Source organism: Tiliqua scincoides, chromosome 4 (genome assembly GCF_035046505.1).
Source record: "Tiliqua scincoides isolate rTilSci1 chromosome 4, rTilSci1.hap2, whole genome shotgun sequence".
Lineage (NCBI taxonomy): Eukaryota > Metazoa > Chordata > Lepidosauria > Squamata > Scincidae > Tiliqua > Tiliqua scincoides.
In genome coordinates, this window is record NC_089824.1 from 134,783,167 (window position 1) to 134,803,383 (window position 20,217).

The window sequence follows — 20,217 nt, forward strand, 5'->3', positions numbered from 1 at the left end:
CAGCCTCCCTGTTTTTTTTAACAATTACTGAGCTTTATTGCTGATACAGTATTACTATCATTGGTACATTACTAAAGATATAGCACTTCAAGCACTCTAAAATGCTTCTCATAAGCTGAGCATTCAAAGTGTAATATAAATGTATTTAGGAAACAGTTGAAAGGCTCTGACTTCACAAGTAAGATTGGAGCTGAATTTATATTGTGCTCTTGGGAAGATTTCTGGGATGTTTGCCAAACTTGGGTTTCATGCCATTTGATTCTCCCTGGCAATTTCATACATGGTCAGCATTTTTTTCTAGTGCTTTGCTTAAGTCTTTTTTCTTTTTACAGTAGTGCCTTCTGAGCTTTTGAATACATTAATTTTAAAATAGCAAAGCAAAAATAAAATATTGACACGTCACACTCATTTGCTTGTGTACACTAGTCTTCAACTTGTGTCCTAGTTCAGCTCTAGAGGTTTGCCCAGAACTGACTTAAGTTGATACAATGCTGTTGTGCCTCCAACGAAAGTGCAGGTCCTGATGGTCTGTGCCTGTGCGAAAGCATCAACACAGCTGTCAGGAAGTCCATAACTTGGAAGCCCATTGTATTGCTTTTTAATTCACATATTTGTTTTATACTGATAGAAGATGTGTGTGTCTTTCGTTTTATTTTTAATTCCAGGGATAAGAAAAGTGGTGGAGGTTATATAGTTGTGGATCCTATCTTGCGTGTTGGTGCCGACAATCATGAATTGCCCTTAGATTGTGTTACTCTCCAGACGTTCCTAGCCAAGTGTCTGGGGCCATTTGAAGACTGGGAAGATCGTATTAAAGTTGCAAAAGAATCTGGTAATTGATTCTTAAGTCTTGATTGTGGATATATTGCTTTGTCAGGACACTCTTTAAATTACCTTCACTGATAGTACACGTCATTGATTGGCAAGTTCAGTGCTTCCCAATCTTTGGCATCCTGGGATGCTCCCACATGCTGCGAACACAGCATACAGCTTCCAGAAGTGACTGGCAATGACATTGTCGCCAGTTTCTTCCAAGTTTGGAGACTGCGCAAGACACTACAAACAGAAACTCAGGGTAGGCAGGGGGGCATTTCCCAATGCATGAAAACTACATGCAGGAGCTAAACCTGCTGGGCTGAACCTCCTACTGCACTTGTCCTGCATGGTCTCGCTGCTGGCCCAGAGAGTGCCTCATGACAACCCAGGGCATCGTGATACACAGTTTGGGTACTTCTGGACTAGTTGATTGAATTGATTGCATTTGCATCCTGTTTTGTTTTTTTTTGTCTGTGATCTGACGGCCTAGGTTTCCCAGGCATAATCAGTTCCTGATTATCTTGCATCATCAGGGGTGCTGCATTATGTGTATTCACAACATGTCATGTAAGGTTTTCCAGTGCTTATGAGTGCACATTTTGTTATGCATGTCCTTTTATTCTTGTAAATCATGTTAATAAATGTCCTTATTGTTTGTAGGGTACAATATGATTCACCTTACACCAGTGCAAAGACTTGGGGTATCTAGATCATGTTATTCATTAGCTGACCAGCTGGAAGTAAATCCTGATTTTTCGAGCCCTAACAAAAAGTGTTCTTGGAATGAAATTGGAAAACTACTGGAAAAAATGAAAAATGAATGGAATATGCTTTGCATTACAGATGTGGTCTACAATCATACTGGTATGTTTGCTTTCATTGTCTTGAATATCCTTTTTTCTCTGTGTGTAAAGGGGCTATCATCATGAAACTATTTCCATGTTTCAAAGCTATACAGAAGTTAATGCATGTATGCCGATAGGTTCCTATTTATACCTATTAATAGGGCTAAATTGATCTCATTCTGTACTTTCTGTTTTACTCTTTGAAGAATAAAGCCACGGCTTCCACACACTTTCAGTTGAAATGATTTGGATTGTTTGCATTCCAAAACCCTCTAAGAATAAAGGCCAAAAACAGCCTAGCTCCATTAATGACCTAGCGGTATAAAAACAAACTCGTACTACTATAGTCAATGAATCGTCCCCCTTTTGCATTTTTGTCTTTGGTATTAATCTTTCACATTACATTATAATCTAAAAATAGCTGTGGCATCCATTGATTCACTTCACAACTCCTTGCTGGTTTAGAAACAGAAGCAAACAAAATAGACAATCTACTGTGCCTACAAGACACAGCCACTTCATCTATATCAGCGGTTCCCAAACTTTTAGCACCAGGACCCACTTTTTAAAACACCCTATTGGGACCCACCTAGGTTTACCAGAAGTAGTAATAACTAGAAAAAAGACCCTCAGACATTTATCTCCCTGTGTTTATGCATGCTTGCAAACTGCAGGAGCTAAGCTCTTTGCAGGGTAATTAGCAGCTACAATATCTAATTTTTGAAAAGCCTCAGGGCTTGAGGCAATTAGTTATCTGATCTTTCCATCACCTTTTGAGGACCCACCAAAAATCAGGTCACAACCCACCAGTGGGTGCCAATCCACAGTTTGGGAACCACTGATCTATATTATGCAAATTTCACATTCAGCAGTGGTGGTGTGTAAAAGGAGCAAAACAGTTTGGCAGAGATTGTTCTTTCTATATTCCATGTATATGCTTTTGTTGCTTAAAATATTAGCTTTTAAGTGAATCAAGGATAAAGGGAAGGGTGTCATATTTGCAAAATTTAAAAAATGTTTTCAGTCTGACTTGCTTGAAACGACCACATGGCTAAGACTATTTGTAGTGTGTATCTGTATTCATTACATTTGATCAACTATAGGAGGCTTTTTCTTTTCTTTATTGTGAAGGAAAAACAGTTTCATGCCCACTTTGGAATTGGCAAAAATGTTGCAGAAGGATTCGTGCAGTTTAGTGGAGCTTGAAAAACAACTGAATATAGCTTTATTCTGTCACTTCAATCCACTGACTGCTTTTAGCTGCTGATGGCAGAGTTCCATGTTTGTAAAGGTCAGACCTTCACTGAAAAGTAAGGTCTTTATGGCTTAGAATGCCAAGTTCTAAAAGATCTTGAGTTTCAATGTTAAAGGAGTTATTGGGTTAAGGAAGAACAGCTCATGCTGCGATAGAGGGCAAAAAGGTGTTCTTCCACAGACAGTCTTGTGTGTCTCCTCAGAGCAGTAAGGGCTTGTTTTTCTTTGCTACTCTTATGTAGGCATTTCCTAAATGAAAAAGTTCCTTCTCCACACTAAACTCCAGACTAAGTGCACATGTACCTTACTGGCACACTCCCAGCCTCCTCTTATTAGTCAATGAACTTGCACTTGTGAACTATTAATCCAAACCTCAGTCAGTGAGTGAAATAGCCAATTTCAAGAACTTAGCGCTTCCTGGAAAATCATTTTCTGTTTATTGTGTTCTTGAACGTTGCCTCCTAAGACTGCAGAATTTTTATTGTGGGATTAGTACAGATAATATATGTGCAAATTTCATGTACATAGTGTAGTACTTCTATTTCCTATCAATTGAAGATACTAATCCTCTAACAATACAGTTACAAAATGCCAGTAAGGCATTACTGGTAGGATAGTGAGTGTTCTATTTAGCATTATAGTAGCATTATACAAGGTAATGGTTACTGATTCCATATTTCTCATTTCCCCAAGCTAAAAATAGTGAATGGATAACTGAACATCCAGAATGCGTGTACAATCTTGTTAATTCTCCTCACTTGAAGCCGGCCTGGCTTTTAGACAGAGCGCTCTGGCATTTATCCTGTAAGGTGGCGAGCGGCAAGTATAGTGACAGAGGTGTGCCTCCGCTGATTGAAAATGACCATCATTTGAATGTAAGAAAACAGAATGCATATTTTGCTCAATAACAGATGCTTTCCTTCATTCAGTGACAACACCATTCCAATTTTGTAAAAGCCCTCTCCTAGAGATATCTATTTGATGCTTGTATCACTCTATCGTGCAGATTTTTGATTTGGGAAAACCATTTCCCTCAAGGTGGTATGTCTGGTCTCCACACTCTTGATATCTGGTTTTATGTTGGTTATTATGCTCTATAGGTTTTGTGCTAGTTTTTGCTGCTCTGTTTCCTTTGATTCTAGCATTACTTTTCTAATTATATTGTATTTTTAGTATGTTAAGTTGAATTCTTGAATATGTTTTATAGAAAAGTGGCTACTAAGTTCATGTATAAATCAAATTTGTATTATGGTGCTGCTCAAAACTGATTCCATCTTTTTCTAAATAAACCCAAGCATGTGCTTGGGCTCTTTACTTTTTCTTGTGAAATGTTTGTTGCGCATAAACCATTGTGCATGCAACTAAGGAATGACATTTCAAACTGTTTTGGTGCAGATGCATTTATGGTGGGCTATATATGCAGCACTGAACTTGATTACCTGCCTGATGTACTCATTTCTTTTACAGTGTATCCGTAAACTCATTTGGGAGGATGTCTTTCCCAAGTTAAAATTATGGGAATTCTTCCAAGTAGATGTGAACAAAGCAGTGCAACAATTTAAAAAGCTTTTAAGTCAAGGTAAAAAAAAATCTCTTAGTGCATGCACTTTTACTAAATAGTATAGTTGATAAAGAAACCATGGCTGGGATCCAAAGAGCTGCTTATGTTCATGGAAGGACTTATCCTAGCCCATTGGAATTTTTAACTTGTTTTGTTTCGGATCATGGAATCGCCAATTTGTCAAATAAATAAAACATTGCTTTTGAAATTTCTCTCTGTTCTAAAAGCAGTTTGTCATGCAGCATAGAGACAGGATGCAACAGTAGGAGTCATTTTGCTCAGGAAACTAGCTTCGCAGTTCTGTGGATCCAAAGCTATAAATCTGTACATATATTGGAACATGTTCAGGTTAATCAGGGCTATGCAGTGGTCTAGTGGTAAATGTAGCAGTTTGTCATAATACTACTTCCTCCAAGCTGCACCCTGCTAAGATTGTGCAAAAAAAAATTTTTTTTAATGTAGAGTGGCTTCTCTTCTTGCCACTAACAAGGTCCAGCCTTGTTATACACAGATTTTTTATACACGGATTTGACTCAACACGAATGGCCCCTGCAAATGAGAGAGAATGTGCTGATCCCTGGAGAAGGGGAAAAAATGCACCCCTTTAAAATCACAGTTTAAAAAACTGCTTTTTACTGTTGCAGAGAGATAGTCATACAAGCGATTATAGGTATAACCTAAGTATCCACAGATTTTTCTATCTCAAAGCTGATGAGAAGGGCCCTTTAAATTAAAGGAAAATAGTCATTTAATAATGCCAGAGAGGGCAACTGGCTGACAATCCATCAGTCATTCTTTCTGCAGGCTTCATTCCTCCCTTCCTCCTGAGCACCTGAAAGAATGCTAAATGGCAGCAGTTATCACCTTCTCAATTCTTTCCCCCTTGCTGGGGCTCCTGGTGAAGGGAGGGATCTGCTAGTGAAGCCTGAGCTCCTGGAGAGAGACTGATGGACTCTGTGTGCTTTTCAAAATTTCTGCAAGGCTCTTTTTAAATCACTGGAGGAAAGAGACTTTGTTTTTTAAATTGATTTGCTATAGTTTTTTGCCATCCAGTTTTTGGAAGGGAACCCTCTTGAATAATGAGTCTCAACCTATATTCTACTTTTAAATTTATTATACTTCATTTATAGCCCAATCCTAATCAACTTTCAGTGCTGATGCAGCTGTGCCAGTACACACTGCATCTGGGGGGCAGGTCAGTCAAGAGACCTTCTCAAGATAAGATAGCATTTCTTCCCTTGCCTTGTGGCTGTGCTGGAAAGTTGGTTACCTCAGAAGGCCTCCTGGAGAAAACGGGAAGTGTCTTCCAGTAGCATCTGGGAGGACTTTGAGGCCCTCCCCACAAATTTCATTATCTGTAGAAATCAGTATCTGTGCAGATTTGGGAACAGATCCCCCGCAGATAACAGGACCCACTGTACTTTGCTCAGAAGATCAGTTACAGACACTTAAATGGTTGTATGTAGGCACAGAAGGTGTTTGGAGAAGCACCTTGGAGAAGGTGACTGAATCATGGGGGGAGGGGGGGGGAGAAGTAATTATTATGAGGATCCAAGAGGGGTACAAGAGATTATCAGTACTATTCTGCTGGATGTTTGAGTATGAAGTTCTTTCTGATCAGCAAGGACAGGGCTACAGGATTCCAGGTTCCAGAGGAGAAGTAGAGCTAAAAGGTGGTCTTTCGCAAGGTGGGGGTGGGAGGCAGCAGAACAGGCACTTTTCAAAGAATAGAGAAGTGACCTAAAATGGAAGAGAAACCTCAAAAGCACAGTGTGGGCATCTTTACTGGGGGAAAAGATGACTTAAAATGATTTCTGCTGGGAAAGAAACAAAAGGATATCTTGCTAGGATGAGGAGACATGACAACTGTTCTGCTTCCAGAGCTGGAATGAGCTATAGGATTTTACCTAAGGGGGACAAAGCATTCCTGGGTAAATAAAGGAATTTTAGCTTCTCTTTAACTGTGCAGCTTGAGCCTCCTGCCCTTCTACACAAAAAACTTACTGGCTTCCCAGAGAGTTTCTCAGGGAGCAAAAGGCATGGCCAAGTGAGTGCTGCCATAGGCTCAGATCAATACTAGGAGATAACCTCTTGGCCCAGAAACTCAAAAGACTGTCTAGGTAGCCTGGCCCTGGACAATTGGAACTTGATTTAAAAGGCAGGCAAAACCTTTCTTGCAAACCAGAGAAATCGCCCAAATTTGCAAAACAGCCGGGGTGGGGGGGGGGGAGGAGGAGAGTGCAGATGTCCCATAAGCTCCAACTCTTAATGGTCCTGAATTAGCATATCTGCTGAGAGTTTCAGTGCTGGGTTGAAGTTTCCTGCTTGACTCCCAGAATTGCCAGGCCAGAAATCCAAAATGGAGTAAAACCAAGATGGAGTTGGTCTGAACGCAAACATGTTGAGAAAGAGAGGGTGTTATTATTATTATTATTATTATTATTATTATTATTATTATTATTATTATTATTATTATTATTATTATTATTATCAGTATTTATACACCGCTTTTCTCACAACCCAGTACATGTACTGGGAAATCTTAGCAAGCTAGATGTGCAAAAGCTAACTCTTTCTTGTGGTCACTGTGATTCTTGCAGAGCAAAAGGGAGTTTTCTCCTTTTCAGCAATAGTTAGACTGCTTAATTGCATATTGGCTTCTAGAAAAAATGGGCACTTAATCCTAACTGACTTTTAACACTACAATTTTCTGTTTAATATCTACAATAGGTGGTTCAAAAGTTAAGACTGATCCCAATCAACATCTTGCAATAATTCAAGATCCTGAATTTAAAAGACTTGGCTGTACTGTAGATATGAACATTGCACTGAACACCTTCATACCACATAGGTACATCTTTGCTTGTGTATTCTTGAATGCTGGCATTCCTGCTAACAAATGCTCCTGCCAAGAGGTAAAACTGGAATTGTCATTCAGGAGTCAGAACCTTATCTACAACAAAGACAGATAGCGAAATGCCTAGAGGCCAGATCCAGCCTTTTGAGAGCCTCCATTCTGGCCCTTCCAGCTACTTTCCATTCATTGCTAATAATTTGCTACTCATAGCTCCCTCTTTTGGATGGAAATGCAGACACTGATGGTGCCTGCTGAAACGTAGCAGCCTTGTTCCCAGACATTGTGTGTGTGCATGCACATGGAAGAAAAGTGCAGGCATACACTGACTGCACAAGCCAGGACTGAACAGTTCTGTCTAAATCCCCCAGCTGATGCAGCTGTGTCACCAAGAACACTTGCTGCATCCTGTAGGCCAGGGGTGCTCAAACTTTCAACTTTAGGGATGCTGGACCTTTAACAAGTGTATAGAAGAGAGAATTTCAGCAGGTGCAGCTTATCATCTGTGGGATGACAAGTTGCACCTGCTGCAATTCTCTCTTCTATACACTTGTTAAAGGTCCAGCATCCCTAAAGTTGAAAGTTTGAGCACCCCTGCTGTAGGCCATCCTGGAGGTCTCCTCTGAGTAAAGCAACATTTGTTCCTTTGCCTGCGGAGGTAAACCTCTTACCTATAAGATTGGGCCGTAAGTGTGTGTTTTGTCTAGGAGCAGCATAGGTCTGAAAACTGGCCATAAACAAGAGTGAACAAAGATGGAACAAGTCCTGTTTTCCTCCCCATAATTCCATCAATTCAGAAATGAGTGCTGCCAGAAGAAGGGGGGGCAGTGAATTGGGTGTCAATTCATACCTGTATTACTGAGTTTGTATTTTATGTATTGTATGTTTTAGCAATGGGCCAGCTGCCATCGAAGAGTGCTGTAACTGGTTCCGAAAGAGAATTGAAGAGCTAAATGGTGAACAGTTTCGACAAACAAATTATCACCAAGAGCAGGTTATGATGATGAGGCATTTGAAATTCTTGCTCACAATCTTTATTTGTTATTTATAACACTCACAAATGCTACAGCTTTATTAAAACAGCTGCTTTAATGTCTTCTAGGCGGTCAACTGTTGTGTGGGAACAGTGAGCTATGAACGACTGGCTGGCCATGGTCCTAAGCTAGGTCCTATCACAAGAAAGTATCCTTTAGTTACAAGGTATTGCAACTAAATTTTGAGAAAATGTATTCTAAAACAAATGTTTTCCTTAGTGGTGGTAACAGGGATGAAACTGCATGCCAGGAAGCAAACATATACACATAGTATGTTACACAATATGATGAGCAAACTGGTTCAATGGTGGTGTTTAATCAAGCCCAAGTGCTACATAAATTTTTTTATATATTTTGTTGCTTAGATATAGATAATTGTTTTTATGATATGGATACAATAAGATGATGTATCATATGTTTTTATGATATGGATACAATAAGATGATGTGTCTGAAAAAGGCACAGATGAAGTGGCTGTTTTCAAATTGGGGGGGAGCTCTTACGTGTATGTTCTTGCAATATTTAGATATTTTTCCATTATTTCTTTATGGAAAAGTGTATTTAGTTTTCATTGGGAGAGGGAAGATATGTCTTTTTGAAACTGAAAAAAATAATTTCTTTGTGTTGCAGCTACTTTACTTACCCATTTAAAGAACTAACCTTGGAGGAGGAAGAGCCTATGATGCACCAGCCTGATAAAGCAAGTTATTTCATGGCCTTTAATGGTTGGGTGATGGGAGATGATCCTCTGCGAAATTTTGCTGAACCAGGTATGCAATTCCGAATGTTTTACCACTTTAGTAATGTAGGTGAAGAAAGATATTGTAGCAGCTGCCATTTACAATAGCTACTTTTATTTGTAACCATTGAGTGGGATCTCAGCTGCTGTAGTTTCCTAAGTCTTATCTGTATTTATGGCCTGAATCTGAAGCTTTCTGTTCCAGGGATGGATGAATCCCTGCATTAAACGTTAGAAACTGTATATATCACTGTTACTGTGTGCTAAAATCCTCCAACCTCTCAAACCAGTGAGGACTTGAACCTATTTCACCCCAGCTCTGTAATGCTCTCCCGAAGGATCCATGTCTGGATCAGAATCTACGTAATATCTTTGAGGTAAAACAAGATAAGTACACTAATGAAATTCAGAGGTCCTCTGTTTTTTTGTTTGTTTTGTTTTTTTGAGGTGGTTTCAAGTGGAGAGCACTTAAGTGCAGTGCTATGGAACAACTTTTCTCCAACCACTCTCAGCCTGATCTCTGGTGGGCCAACTAGTTTTACCTCAAGACAGAAACTTGTCACTGTGCTTGCATTAAATATTTTAAACTATTTTTAAGTCAAACTTGGGTACGAGCAGCAATTCTTCTGTAATCTGCCATGGTTCCTAACCAAAGCTCTTGTATTCTAGGCTTCATGATGTCAAGGGTTTGTGTTCTGTCTTGGATATTTCCTTACCTGTGTTTTGAAATCCAGATCTCTACAAATCTTGTTCAAATAACCTCCTTTTGCAGGTTCAAATGTCTACCTGAGAAGAGAGCTTATTTGCTGGGGTGATAGTGTCAAACTACGTTATGGAAACAGACCAGAAGACTGCCCATATCTTTGGGCTCACATGAAAAAATACACTGAAATTACTGCCAAATACTTTCATGGAGTACGCTTGGACAACTGTCATTCGACGCCTCTTCATGTAGCTGAGGTATAGAAAAATAAAGTGTCTTCATAATTAATAAATGAATTTAAGGAGAGGAAAAAGCTATGAAATCATGGTTTCCAATAGTTTCTGCTGACGGTCTTAGGCAATATGAGTTATTCTAACCATAATTGCATTTGCATGGGCACTAACACTAAACCGTAGTGTGAAAAGTGTTAGAACACAATTTAAGCGGAAAACAGTTTATATAACTATATATGGTTTATAAAACTATATTAACAGTTTTATGATCATTAACAATTCTGAAAAATCTATACATTTTGGGGATGAACAGAGCTTCCCACTATTAGTCCATGAAATTTATGTTAAACCTGCATGAAAAAACTCATGGTGAGAATTTTCAGTCTTACATTATTTTTACAAAATGACATTATTCATTTTATGTTATCTGCAGTAGCATTTTAGGGAAATATTGTGAAAATAATTCAGCTAAATGTAAGCACTTTTAATTCCTTTTGATTTTAGAGGAAGAGTTGAGCTTTGCCTGTTTCATACTCTTTTTGTTCTAATTTTTCACCTCATTGAAATTGTGCTTTGATGGGTAGCTTCTATTACACATGCATGATGGAAAAGCACATATAGTAAGGAAGTTGATTAAAAACATTGTTATGATCTGTAGGAGATGCTAGCAGCAGCCAGGTCAGTCAGACCTAATCTTTATGTGATAGCTGAACTCTTCACGGGCAGTGAGTACATTGACAATGTCTTTGTCAACCGCCTTGGAATTACCAGTCTGATCAGAGGTACAACAATGACCAAAAAAGAACCTTCTGTGCTTGGAAGGGTTGTTGCAGGGTTGCTGTGTTATGTAAGACAGAGCCTCTTAACATGGAACTAACTTTGTTTTATTTGTATTTATTCTTGTGTCCTTGGCAAATTTGAATGCCTCCCCCGCTTCCTTTTTCATTTGCTTATGTTGATTTTTTTCTTGCACTTGAAACCTCAATTCCTTACTTTGTGCTAACTTTCATGCATCTTCATAACGGAATGTATTTGGTTCTTAAACCTTTGGCTTTCCATTTTTGTTTTGCTGCGTGGCATTTTCCCTGTTGTCCAAATCCATGCCTAGCCTTCTGTCTTTCTTTTCTTCTTCTGTTCTGCCTTTTCCCCTTTTGTGGCTTTCTTGGCTGTGCTTCTTGCAGTACATGCTGGATTCGGCCAGAAAATTGCGGCCCAATTTGTATGTAGTGGCTGAACTGTTCACAGGAAGTGAAGAACTGGACAATATCTTTGTGAATAAACTGGGCATTAGTTCCTTAATAAGAGGTAGGCTGGCTTTGAATTGCTGTTTCATTTTTTTTCCATCGGCAAAGCACCATACATACATTACAGATTCTTTCACAATAGTTGTGGCAATGTGATGTATGTTTAGAAAGAAAGTATGTCTTACATGTGACAATAGTAATGTGAACAGGGATGGGGGTGTTTTGCAAACCAGTCATATGAACAGGATCAACGTATGAGCTCCCTAATCCTTTTTGCCTTTCAATCCAGGACAAGATTGTGGAGTCAGGGAAATTCTTTGTACAAACCTAGCTCAGTATCTGTAGGCTTGAGTGTTGTGTCCTATGTGCAGAAAAGAAGCAAGTCAAGAGTCTCGGTCTCATACCAGTGTTGAATACAATAGGCCTCTATATAGTTTTTTGTTCTTGGAATATTACCTACCATTGCAAGGGCTTTCAACACAATTCAGTTAATGGAGTGCATGAATAGTCCTTGATTTTATTAGTTCTGTTTACTTTTACATGACCAAATTGTCATGCAAATGCTCATGCAAATTATGTTCTTTAGAGGCAATGAGTGCATACAACAGTCATGAAGAGGGAAGACTAGTTTACCGATTTGGAGGAGAACCAGTTGGATCTTTCGTTCAGCCACGCTTGAGACCTTTAACTCCTGCTATCGCACATGCGCTGTTCATGGACATTACGCATGATAATGAATGTCCAATTCAGGTAAGTAATATAACAGTTCAGTTGTTCAGGTACTTCTATCTTACAGAGGTTTTGCAGAGACGTTATAATTGTAAACCGATGATTTAATAAGTGGTAATGCCAGAGTCTGGCAGGACCTTTTACTAAGCCCAGTTACAGGTATACATTTGCTGTGCTTGCAGTCATGTACATACAAGCATGTACATGCATCATCTTGCTCTCTCTGTCCATGAATGGTCTTCCTCCGGGAACCTTGTGTCATTGCAGTGTCTTCTGATGAAGCCCAGTTGTAAATAAGGAGGGTGGGTCACAATCTGGCTGACTTCTCACACTGTCCCTGATTTTTAAATGCATATCAATAAAGAAAACTGGGTGCTAGACTTATTGATTTTCTTTTTCTCATTGGTAGCATCGATCTGCTTATGATGCCCTCCCCAGCTCAACTATTGTTTCCATGGCATGCTGTGCTACTGGAAGCACTAGAGGATATGATGAACTAGTACCTCATCAAGTAAGTTATCAGTATGCTTTTCATTTTTGCTGAAGTATTAGAATAGGTATCCTGCAGTTGCATCTAGAATCGCCCTTCCAGTATGTACCAATAAAATACATAAATTTACCTGCTTATTAACCCAGACCAACACACTTTGCTATCTTAAAGGTTAGATTTATTTGTATAGGCATTTGGGGTGCCGTTCTCAAAAATGGCATCCATTTTGCCCTGTCGCATCTAGTGTCTGAGATACAGCACAGCCTTGTTAGTGAATGGTTCAAGCTGTATGGAAGCTGTATGTCAGATGCTAGATGTGATAGGGCAAAACCGATGCCATTTTTGGAATTGGCACCCCAAAATCATATTTTAAACCACCATAAATTTTGAAGTTTTTCTTACCTTCAAATTGGCAGGCCTGTGTAATCAAGGGCTAAAAATACTGGAGTTTTTTGTGATGCTGAACCTGTAACTTTTTTAAGGCCTAAGAAAAGTTACAAAGTATTTTTTTCCACTTCATTTCCAGATTTCTGTGGTTAATGAAGAGCGATTTTATGCAAAATGGAACCCAGCAGCCACACCTTCAACACCTGGTGCAGTTAATTTCAAATCTGGGATTATAGCAGGAAGGCTGGCAATCAACAGACTGCACCAAGAACTGGGAATGAAAGATTTTAATCAGGCAAGAGCAACAGGGTTAGCTTCAGAGGGTGACAAAGTGGGACAGTGATTGGGCCCTGCAGGAATAACAGGGGAGGAAACTGGATAAAACCAAAAAATAAAGCAACCACATGATGTCTTTCTGTTCCTTTAAGCTTCATTAAGAAACTTAGGGCCCAATCCTATCCCCCACCAGTCTATAGTACACAGCTGTGCTGCTGGAGCAAGGTCTGCATGCTGGGTGTGTATGTGTGACCAGATGGCCTGAGAGAGGTAAGTAAAAGTTTTCCTTGCCTTCCTGTAGGCCACCTCGCCACCAATGGATCTCCTTGGTCCTATGCCAGCTGTTTTACTGGCATAAGTTCAAGGAGACTCAAGATGTTTTGGGGCAGGGAAAGGGGGATAGAATCTCAGCATCACTCGCATGTGCTAGTGCCATCAAGAAACACTCCCTGCCTGGTCCACTACCACTGAACTACTTACTTCAGTAAGACATTGGGGAGCTACTATTGCTCATGCAGGACCTCTGGCTATTTGCCTCTGTGGCCAAGGCATGCATAACAGTGGCACAGCTTTTGCACTGCCATTTCAGGGTTTACAGTGGCAGATAGCAAAAGCTACCACTATAAGGCCATGATAGGATTGGACTGTTAATAGGAAGAAGCAGATCCCTTCAGGTGAATATGGTGCTTCAGCTGTAGCTAGGCTTATTTGCAAGAGTCTTATGTTCTTATGTTATGTTCTTATGTTCAAGAGTCATTCAGACAGAAGACTCTGGAGGGTTTCCTTTTAGTTTCTACATCCTCCCCCTTCTATTCCTTGCTACCTAAAGCTAGTAGAGTGCCAACGATAGTTTCTTGCTCAGGAACCCTGAAAATCCTGCCCTGGCACATACAAACTTTGACATAGCGATTCAAGTGGATAAATAAAGTAGTGCCTGACTTAAAAATCTATTTTTTTTCTTCAAACAACGCACTTTTAGGTGTTTGTAGATCAAGTTGATGAGGATATTGTGGCTGTGACCAGGCATTGTCCTAACACACACCAATCTGTTGTGGCTGTTTCCCGAACAGCTTTCAGAAATCCCAAAACATCCTTCTATAGCCAAGAAGTTCCCCAGATGTGTATTCCAGGTAATATCCTAAACAGGATTCAATTCTGTTGTCACTGATGAAATCATTGTTACAGAATTATTACTAATGATGTTATCCCACCTTTCCTCCAAGAGCTCAAGGTGATGTACGTGGTCTCACTCCCATTATCTGCACAATTCTGGGAGGTTGGTTAGGCTGAGAGATGGTTCTTGGCCATTAGTGCCAGTGGGACCTCTTTCTTTGTAAAATAGCAGCTGTGGGAAATAACTGATCCATAATCTATGGGAGTGAAGGGTAAAAGGAGAAGTGTCCGATTTGGGTACTTCCATGGTGGGAGGGTAACTGTGTACCCTCCCACCATGGCAGTACCCAAATCGGATATCTTGGCCCCAATCACTTGAACTACATTTTATCTAGTTTGGCCCTTAAGTTCATTGAGCAAGTACATGCTTGTTCAATAAACCATCTTCATCCAATATTTTTGCCCATTGTAGATATGGGTGGATGGATTAATTGCAATCACATGTTTTTTGTAACCAGGTCACCATAGGCAAACAGGCATAGAATATACTAGAGCACACATCTAAAATAATTATGAAAACATTATTATTAAGAAGGAGGGTGTTGCTGGAAGGGTATCAAACTAACTTTGAAGAGTATGTAGCCGTAGTACATAGGTAAGTGAACTAGACCAGTGGTTCTCAAACTTAGCACCGGGACCCACTTTTTAGAATGTGAATCTGTCAGGGCCCACCAGAAGTGATGTCATGACCAGATGTGACATCATCAAGCAGGAAAATTTGTAACAATCCTACCCACGCTTGCACAGGAGTAAGTCCTATTTCCTATCATTGTTAAAAGCATATGTATAGTAGCCTGCTAAAAGTAAATATCTATTACATTTCCCCAAATGCAGTCACATACCATGGTAGCATCAAGTCTAATATAATAAAAATAAAATATTGAAATGAATGGGGACCCACCTGAAATTGGCTCATGACCCAACTAGTGGGTTCCAACCCACAGTTTGAGAAACACTGAACTAGGCAATACTGTACGTAGACTATGTGACTTAAAATGGAGCTTTGTAGTGTGATCATGGTTAATGGTGCCCAAGAGGAGGGGATGAAGCAAGAGCCAGCTATAAGGGATCGAACAGTGCATCAGAAGTTGCTTACCCAAGATCAGGGCAGCATGCTTCCCTAGAATTCCAGCCTCAAAGACTGTGCTGCACTGGATTTGGCTGCTCTGATTATATGTCTGCAAAAGTATGTTTGAATAGGGACTAATTAGAAATTTAGCAAAGGGACCATTTAGAGAGCTAAAAGCAATAACTTCTGTGCTTTCTTGTAACCAAAATAAAGCTTCTCTTCTTTAAGATTTTTAGCCCCTTGAGGACAGAACTGCTAACTCATTAAAAAAAATACTGTAAACCACTCTGAACCCATGAGATAGAATAGGATATAAATAACTTAATAATAAATTATTACCCTATGTTAGTCTGGCCAACATTTTGTATTGCAGGCTAGTGCACACGCTCCATTAAAAAATAAAAGTTTTGCAAGCCACATTATGAGAGGAATCTTTTCTTTTACACTTTCCATAGGCAAAATTGAAGAGGTGGTTCTTGAGGCTAGGACTGTTGAGAGAAATGCTGGCCCTTATAAAAAAGATGAACATTCAATCAATGGATTGCCTGATTACACAGTTGAGCTCCGAGAACACATCCAGGTAGCATCTTCTTTTTCTTTGATTTCCCTGAAAATGTAGCTAACAGATTAAAGTGGCTTACTTGAATTTAGCTATTCCCTTTCTCCTAACAGCTCAAAGAAAGTAAAATAATAAAGCAAGCTTCTGTTGCTACAAAAGGCCCCAATGAATTTGTTCAAGAAATAGAATTTGAAAAGCTAACACCAGGGAGTGTGATTATATTCAGGTAAAATATGGCTACTGCATACAAATATCTGCAGACATATGAGTGATCTAAAAATATGACTGAGGAACCAATCCTAAGCTTTGCGCGCTGGCTCACCACCAGTGCACACCGTATGGCATGCCATAAGGCATGTTTGTGAATGCTAGCGCCAGTGCTCCACTGGTGCTAGCCCAGCGCTGGTTGGCACTGGGTTAGCGCCAGAGCTCCACCACTCAGTGGTCACATGGACCACCAAGCAATGAAGAGGTAGGGGGAGGTGGTGGGAGGATGAGGAGGAGGTGTGCCAGAGGTGGGCGAGGGCTGGGAGGGAGGCAGAACCAGTGGGGCTTTGCTCCACCAGATCCAGAGCCTCCTTGTTGGCTGGCCGTTTGACCTGGAAGCTCTTGATTCTACACCAACCTTTGGTTCGCCATAGAATCAAGTAGCCCCATTGCAGGGCTACTCGCTTTACCTGGTTGAAGGGGACGAAAGTGGCGGCTACAGCCATTTTCAGCAGCCTGTGCTCTGGGCATCTCAGGATTGGGCTGTTACTGTCCAGATGTTTGTGGGAGTCCACAGAGTAACTCTTCTTGTTTGGTGCTAATATTTGTAGAGTTAGCCTTGACCCAAAGGCCCAAGAAGCTGTGGGAGTACTACGTAATCACCTGATTCAGTTCAGTCCCCACTTTAAATCTGGAAGTCTCCCAGATGATGGCTCAGAACCTATACTCAAAATACCCTTCTCAACGTAAGTACACTTGAGTAAAGCATAGAGATGGTAGGACGGGATGGTGAAATGTATTTGAATAGTGACTTATTGTCTGCCTCTGGTTTTGGTTTGGTTCTTATTGTTGGGAATTCATTTCCTTGCCGCCTCTCCAGAAATCCTGTGGTCAAAACAGTAATGAAGAACAGTAACCAACTACCCTCTTCACTGTATTACTCCAAATAGCAACTGATAATTTGTGTATTGTTATCATGAGCAGATGATAACAATTGCTTACAGGACAGGTGAAATTCTGCATTTTGCTTTCTTCCCAATATTCTGCTGTCTTGATAGAGCCACCCAAATCAGCAAAATGCTGCATTATTTTCCCTCATTTGTAGATGTGCACCTTTTATATTACAAAGATATCAGAGAAATGCTCTTGTGAAGATGGGGACATGTTTTTAGAATAGTAAATGTCATTCGGATTATGTAATAGACAAGTCAGAATGTCATGATATTAGGATCACCCTCGTAAGAGCTAAATGAAGTGCGGGTAAGTTGTTAAAAGATTTTGCAGCATCTTTCTATCTTGTATTTGCCTTGTTCTTGCATTGGATTGCAGTTTTCATTTCACCTGCTGTAAATAAGTAACTTCTGGTAGTTGTTAAAAAGAAATTGGGAAAGGCTAGATGTGGCTGGCCATGCCACCCTTGTGCTCTAGAGATGATTACGCTTTCATTAAATTGTCCTAGTGCTTATTGTTAGACATTTCCTGGGTTTTATACAACCACATATGTATGTTGTTACTCTCTTCCCCCTCCTCCCAATTATTCTGGTTATGAATGCATTCAACAGAGCGGGGAAAACTCAATGTGATTTGAGTGGTACAGTACAGTGGTACAGATTTGAGTGGTACTTGCCAAGGGAAGTGGTGGACTTCCTCACTGGCGATCTTCAAGCAGAGGCTTGACAAGCACCTTTTGGAGATACTCTAGGAGAAGGCAGGGGGTTGAACTATGAACTGTTAGGTCCCTTCCAACTCTGATTCTTTGATTTTTGTTTTCTCAGTATTGCATCAAAACTGACCTTAGCAGACCTGAATCATGTATTATATCGGTGTGATGCTGAGGAACAAGAGGATGGTGGGGGATGTTACAACATACCAAACTGGACATCTCTTAAATATGCAGGCCTTCAAGGTAAACATGAGTCTGAATATATTTATCTCAAAATAAAATGATTCCATGAATTCTCTGTTATGCTCTAAATCTCCAAACTTTTAGTATGATCTCTGACTTTACATTCGTCCAATCTATTGCCCATCAAACCAGATGTAGAAATGTTTACTGTGGGTGCTTGATAACATTCCCATCCTCTCTTAGATGTCCTAAGTAGACTGCAAAAATAGGAGGTTCATTGAGCTCCTATGGACTGCCTTATTTGGCTGACAAGCTGCATTTGCTTGGTTGGTCCCAGTGTGTTTGTTTTTGTTTTTTTTTAAGGCCAAGCATTAGTTTTCTTCTGCGTGTGGCATTCCTCACGTTAGTTCTATACGCCAGGATTTTAAAGGCAATGGAATATCTTTTTATCAAGGAGGTGTTTTTCTGACCATCTAACAGTACTATAGTGCTTTACTTCTCAGAATGTTTCAAAAGCTGACCCTTGTGTGCACTTGCTGCAGGATTGTAGGTTGCTCACCTGGGGTGAGTAGTGGACAGCATATCCTGCTACTGCCATGGGATTGAAGTTAGCAAGAGCACTAAGGACAAAGGCTAACATCTTTTAAATATCTGTGTATATTGATTTTCTTTGAATATTGATTAAAATGTCTTATTTTCAGACATGAAATTATTTGGTGCTAGCTGTTTTGTGCTTACTCTTAGAACATTAATCTTCTCTTTGTGATAGTCTTATGACTTGTCATGCAGACCCTTGTTTCTATGGACTTTCAGGAATAATGTCAGTGATGGCAGACATAAGACCAAAGAATGATCTGGGCCATCCTTTCTGTGGTAACTTGAGATCTGGAGACTGGATGATTGACTACGTGAGTGATCGACTAATTTCCCGTGCTGGAGCCTGCTCCGAAGTAAGTTGGCCCAGAGATGAAACTTTTCTCTTTAGGCTGAGGATTTTGTCTGTTGCATGGTAGCTTTCATGAAAGCTCTTGATAATTGATTTTAAATGCAGTATTACCATTTTTCTTTCTTTTAAATAACAGGTTGGCAAATGGTTGAAAGCAATGTTTATCTACCTGAAGCGTGTCCCTCGTTATCTCATTCCATGTTACTTTGATGCCATACTAGTTGGTGCATATACCACACTTCTTGACTTGGCTTGGAAGCAGATGTCTAGGTAATGCGTTTTCATACAGCTGCAGAAAGTGCATTGCATGTTACAGGTGTCTTGTCACACAACTGTGCACACAATTGTACATATCTTTGAACGATTGATTTTTTTTTAAAGTTGTATAGGAGGTGCATTGTGCTTGATTTGAGAGAATTCCAAAAAGGTTCCTTTTGTCCATTAAAATAAGTTAAAACAAAAGCCTTACGATATTATGTGAATAAGTCGTATCACTTACTGCTTGACAATGCTCAGCTAAATGTGTAATCTCTCTTCATTGAAACATGTTCTGAGTTGAGAATCAGGATCTGGATTTATACTGTTAATTCAGTGCAGTGTAACAGAGGGGGGAAAATTAACTGTTTTCATTTAACCAAACAACTTTTAAAAATCCATTGTACTTCAACTTTATCCTCCAAAAGGTGATAGGAGGGGGGAACAGGAGAATTGATTATTCTTATTATCTTTACGGCTCAATCAGATGCTTGTCTATTGGAAGTAAGTTCTATTCAATTCAATGAGACTTATTCCCATGTAAATGTTTATTGAATTTGCAGTCTTAGTATGATCCATGTACCATCCCTCAGATGCCTGGTTTTTCAAAAATTCTAAAACTGTTCTAGATCCAGAAGATCTCAGCAAACGCATGTGTTTAAAATCAACATCCTAACGCGCTAATTACATTAATCTTAAATACTGAAAAAAAGAAAAAATGTCTATGAACTTGAAAAAAATCATCTTGTTTTAATTACAGCTTTGTTCAGAATGGGTCAACATTTGTTAAACACCTTTCCTTGGGTTCGGTTCAGATGTGTGGAATAGGAAAATATCCGTCTTTGCCACCTTTATCTCCTTCCATCCAAGATGTTCCTTATAGACTGAATGAAATCACAAATGAGAGAGAACAGAGCTGTGTTTCTTTAGCAGCTGGTAAGTAAAAATTTGATCCATTATCATGGAATAAACTGTTATAAAAATACAGAGTATAAAC

At 39.7% G+C, this 20,217-nt stretch overlaps 1 protein-coding gene across 3 annotated transcripts in view; it reads left to right on the top strand.

The window, feature by feature from the left end:
* The window catches only part of AGL (amylo-alpha-1, 6-glucosidase, 4-alpha-glucanotransferase), a 54,658-nt gene that overhangs the window by 12,440 nt on the left and 22,001 nt on the right, over positions 1–20,217 (top strand). For 2 of the 3 annotated variants that reach the window (XM_066626606.1, XM_066626607.1), the window contains exons 4-24: positions 666–832; positions 1,477–1,680; positions 3,609–3,790; positions 4,383–4,494; positions 7,207–7,327; positions 8,222–8,324; positions 8,433–8,530; positions 8,995–9,134; positions 9,876–10,063; positions 11,221–11,344; positions 11,870–12,033; positions 12,422–12,523; positions 13,029–13,184; positions 14,145–14,295; positions 15,863–15,987; positions 16,080–16,192; positions 16,785–16,919; positions 17,949–18,079; positions 18,833–18,969; positions 19,102–19,235; positions 19,981–20,156. In XM_066626606.1, coding sequence (XP_066482703.1) covers positions 666–832; positions 1,477–1,680; positions 3,609–3,790; positions 4,383–4,494; positions 7,207–7,327; positions 8,222–8,324; positions 8,433–8,530; positions 8,995–9,134; positions 9,876–10,063; positions 11,221–11,344; positions 11,870–12,033; positions 12,422–12,523; positions 13,029–13,184; positions 14,145–14,295; positions 15,863–15,987; positions 16,080–16,192; positions 16,785–16,919; positions 17,949–18,079; positions 18,833–18,969; positions 19,102–19,235; positions 19,981–20,156 — 2,963 coding nt within the window. Of the gene's footprint in view, positions 1–665; positions 833–1,476; positions 1,681–3,608; positions 3,791–4,382; positions 4,495–7,206; positions 7,328–8,221; positions 8,325–8,432; positions 8,531–8,994; positions 9,135–9,875; positions 10,064–10,697; positions 10,822–11,220; positions 11,345–11,869; positions 12,034–12,421; positions 12,524–13,028; positions 13,185–14,144; positions 14,296–15,862; positions 15,988–16,079; positions 16,193–16,784; positions 16,920–17,948; positions 18,080–18,832; positions 18,970–19,101; positions 19,236–19,980; positions 20,157–20,217 lie in introns of all 3 variants that reach the window. The other variant, XM_066626608.1, reaches the window with a different exon arrangement.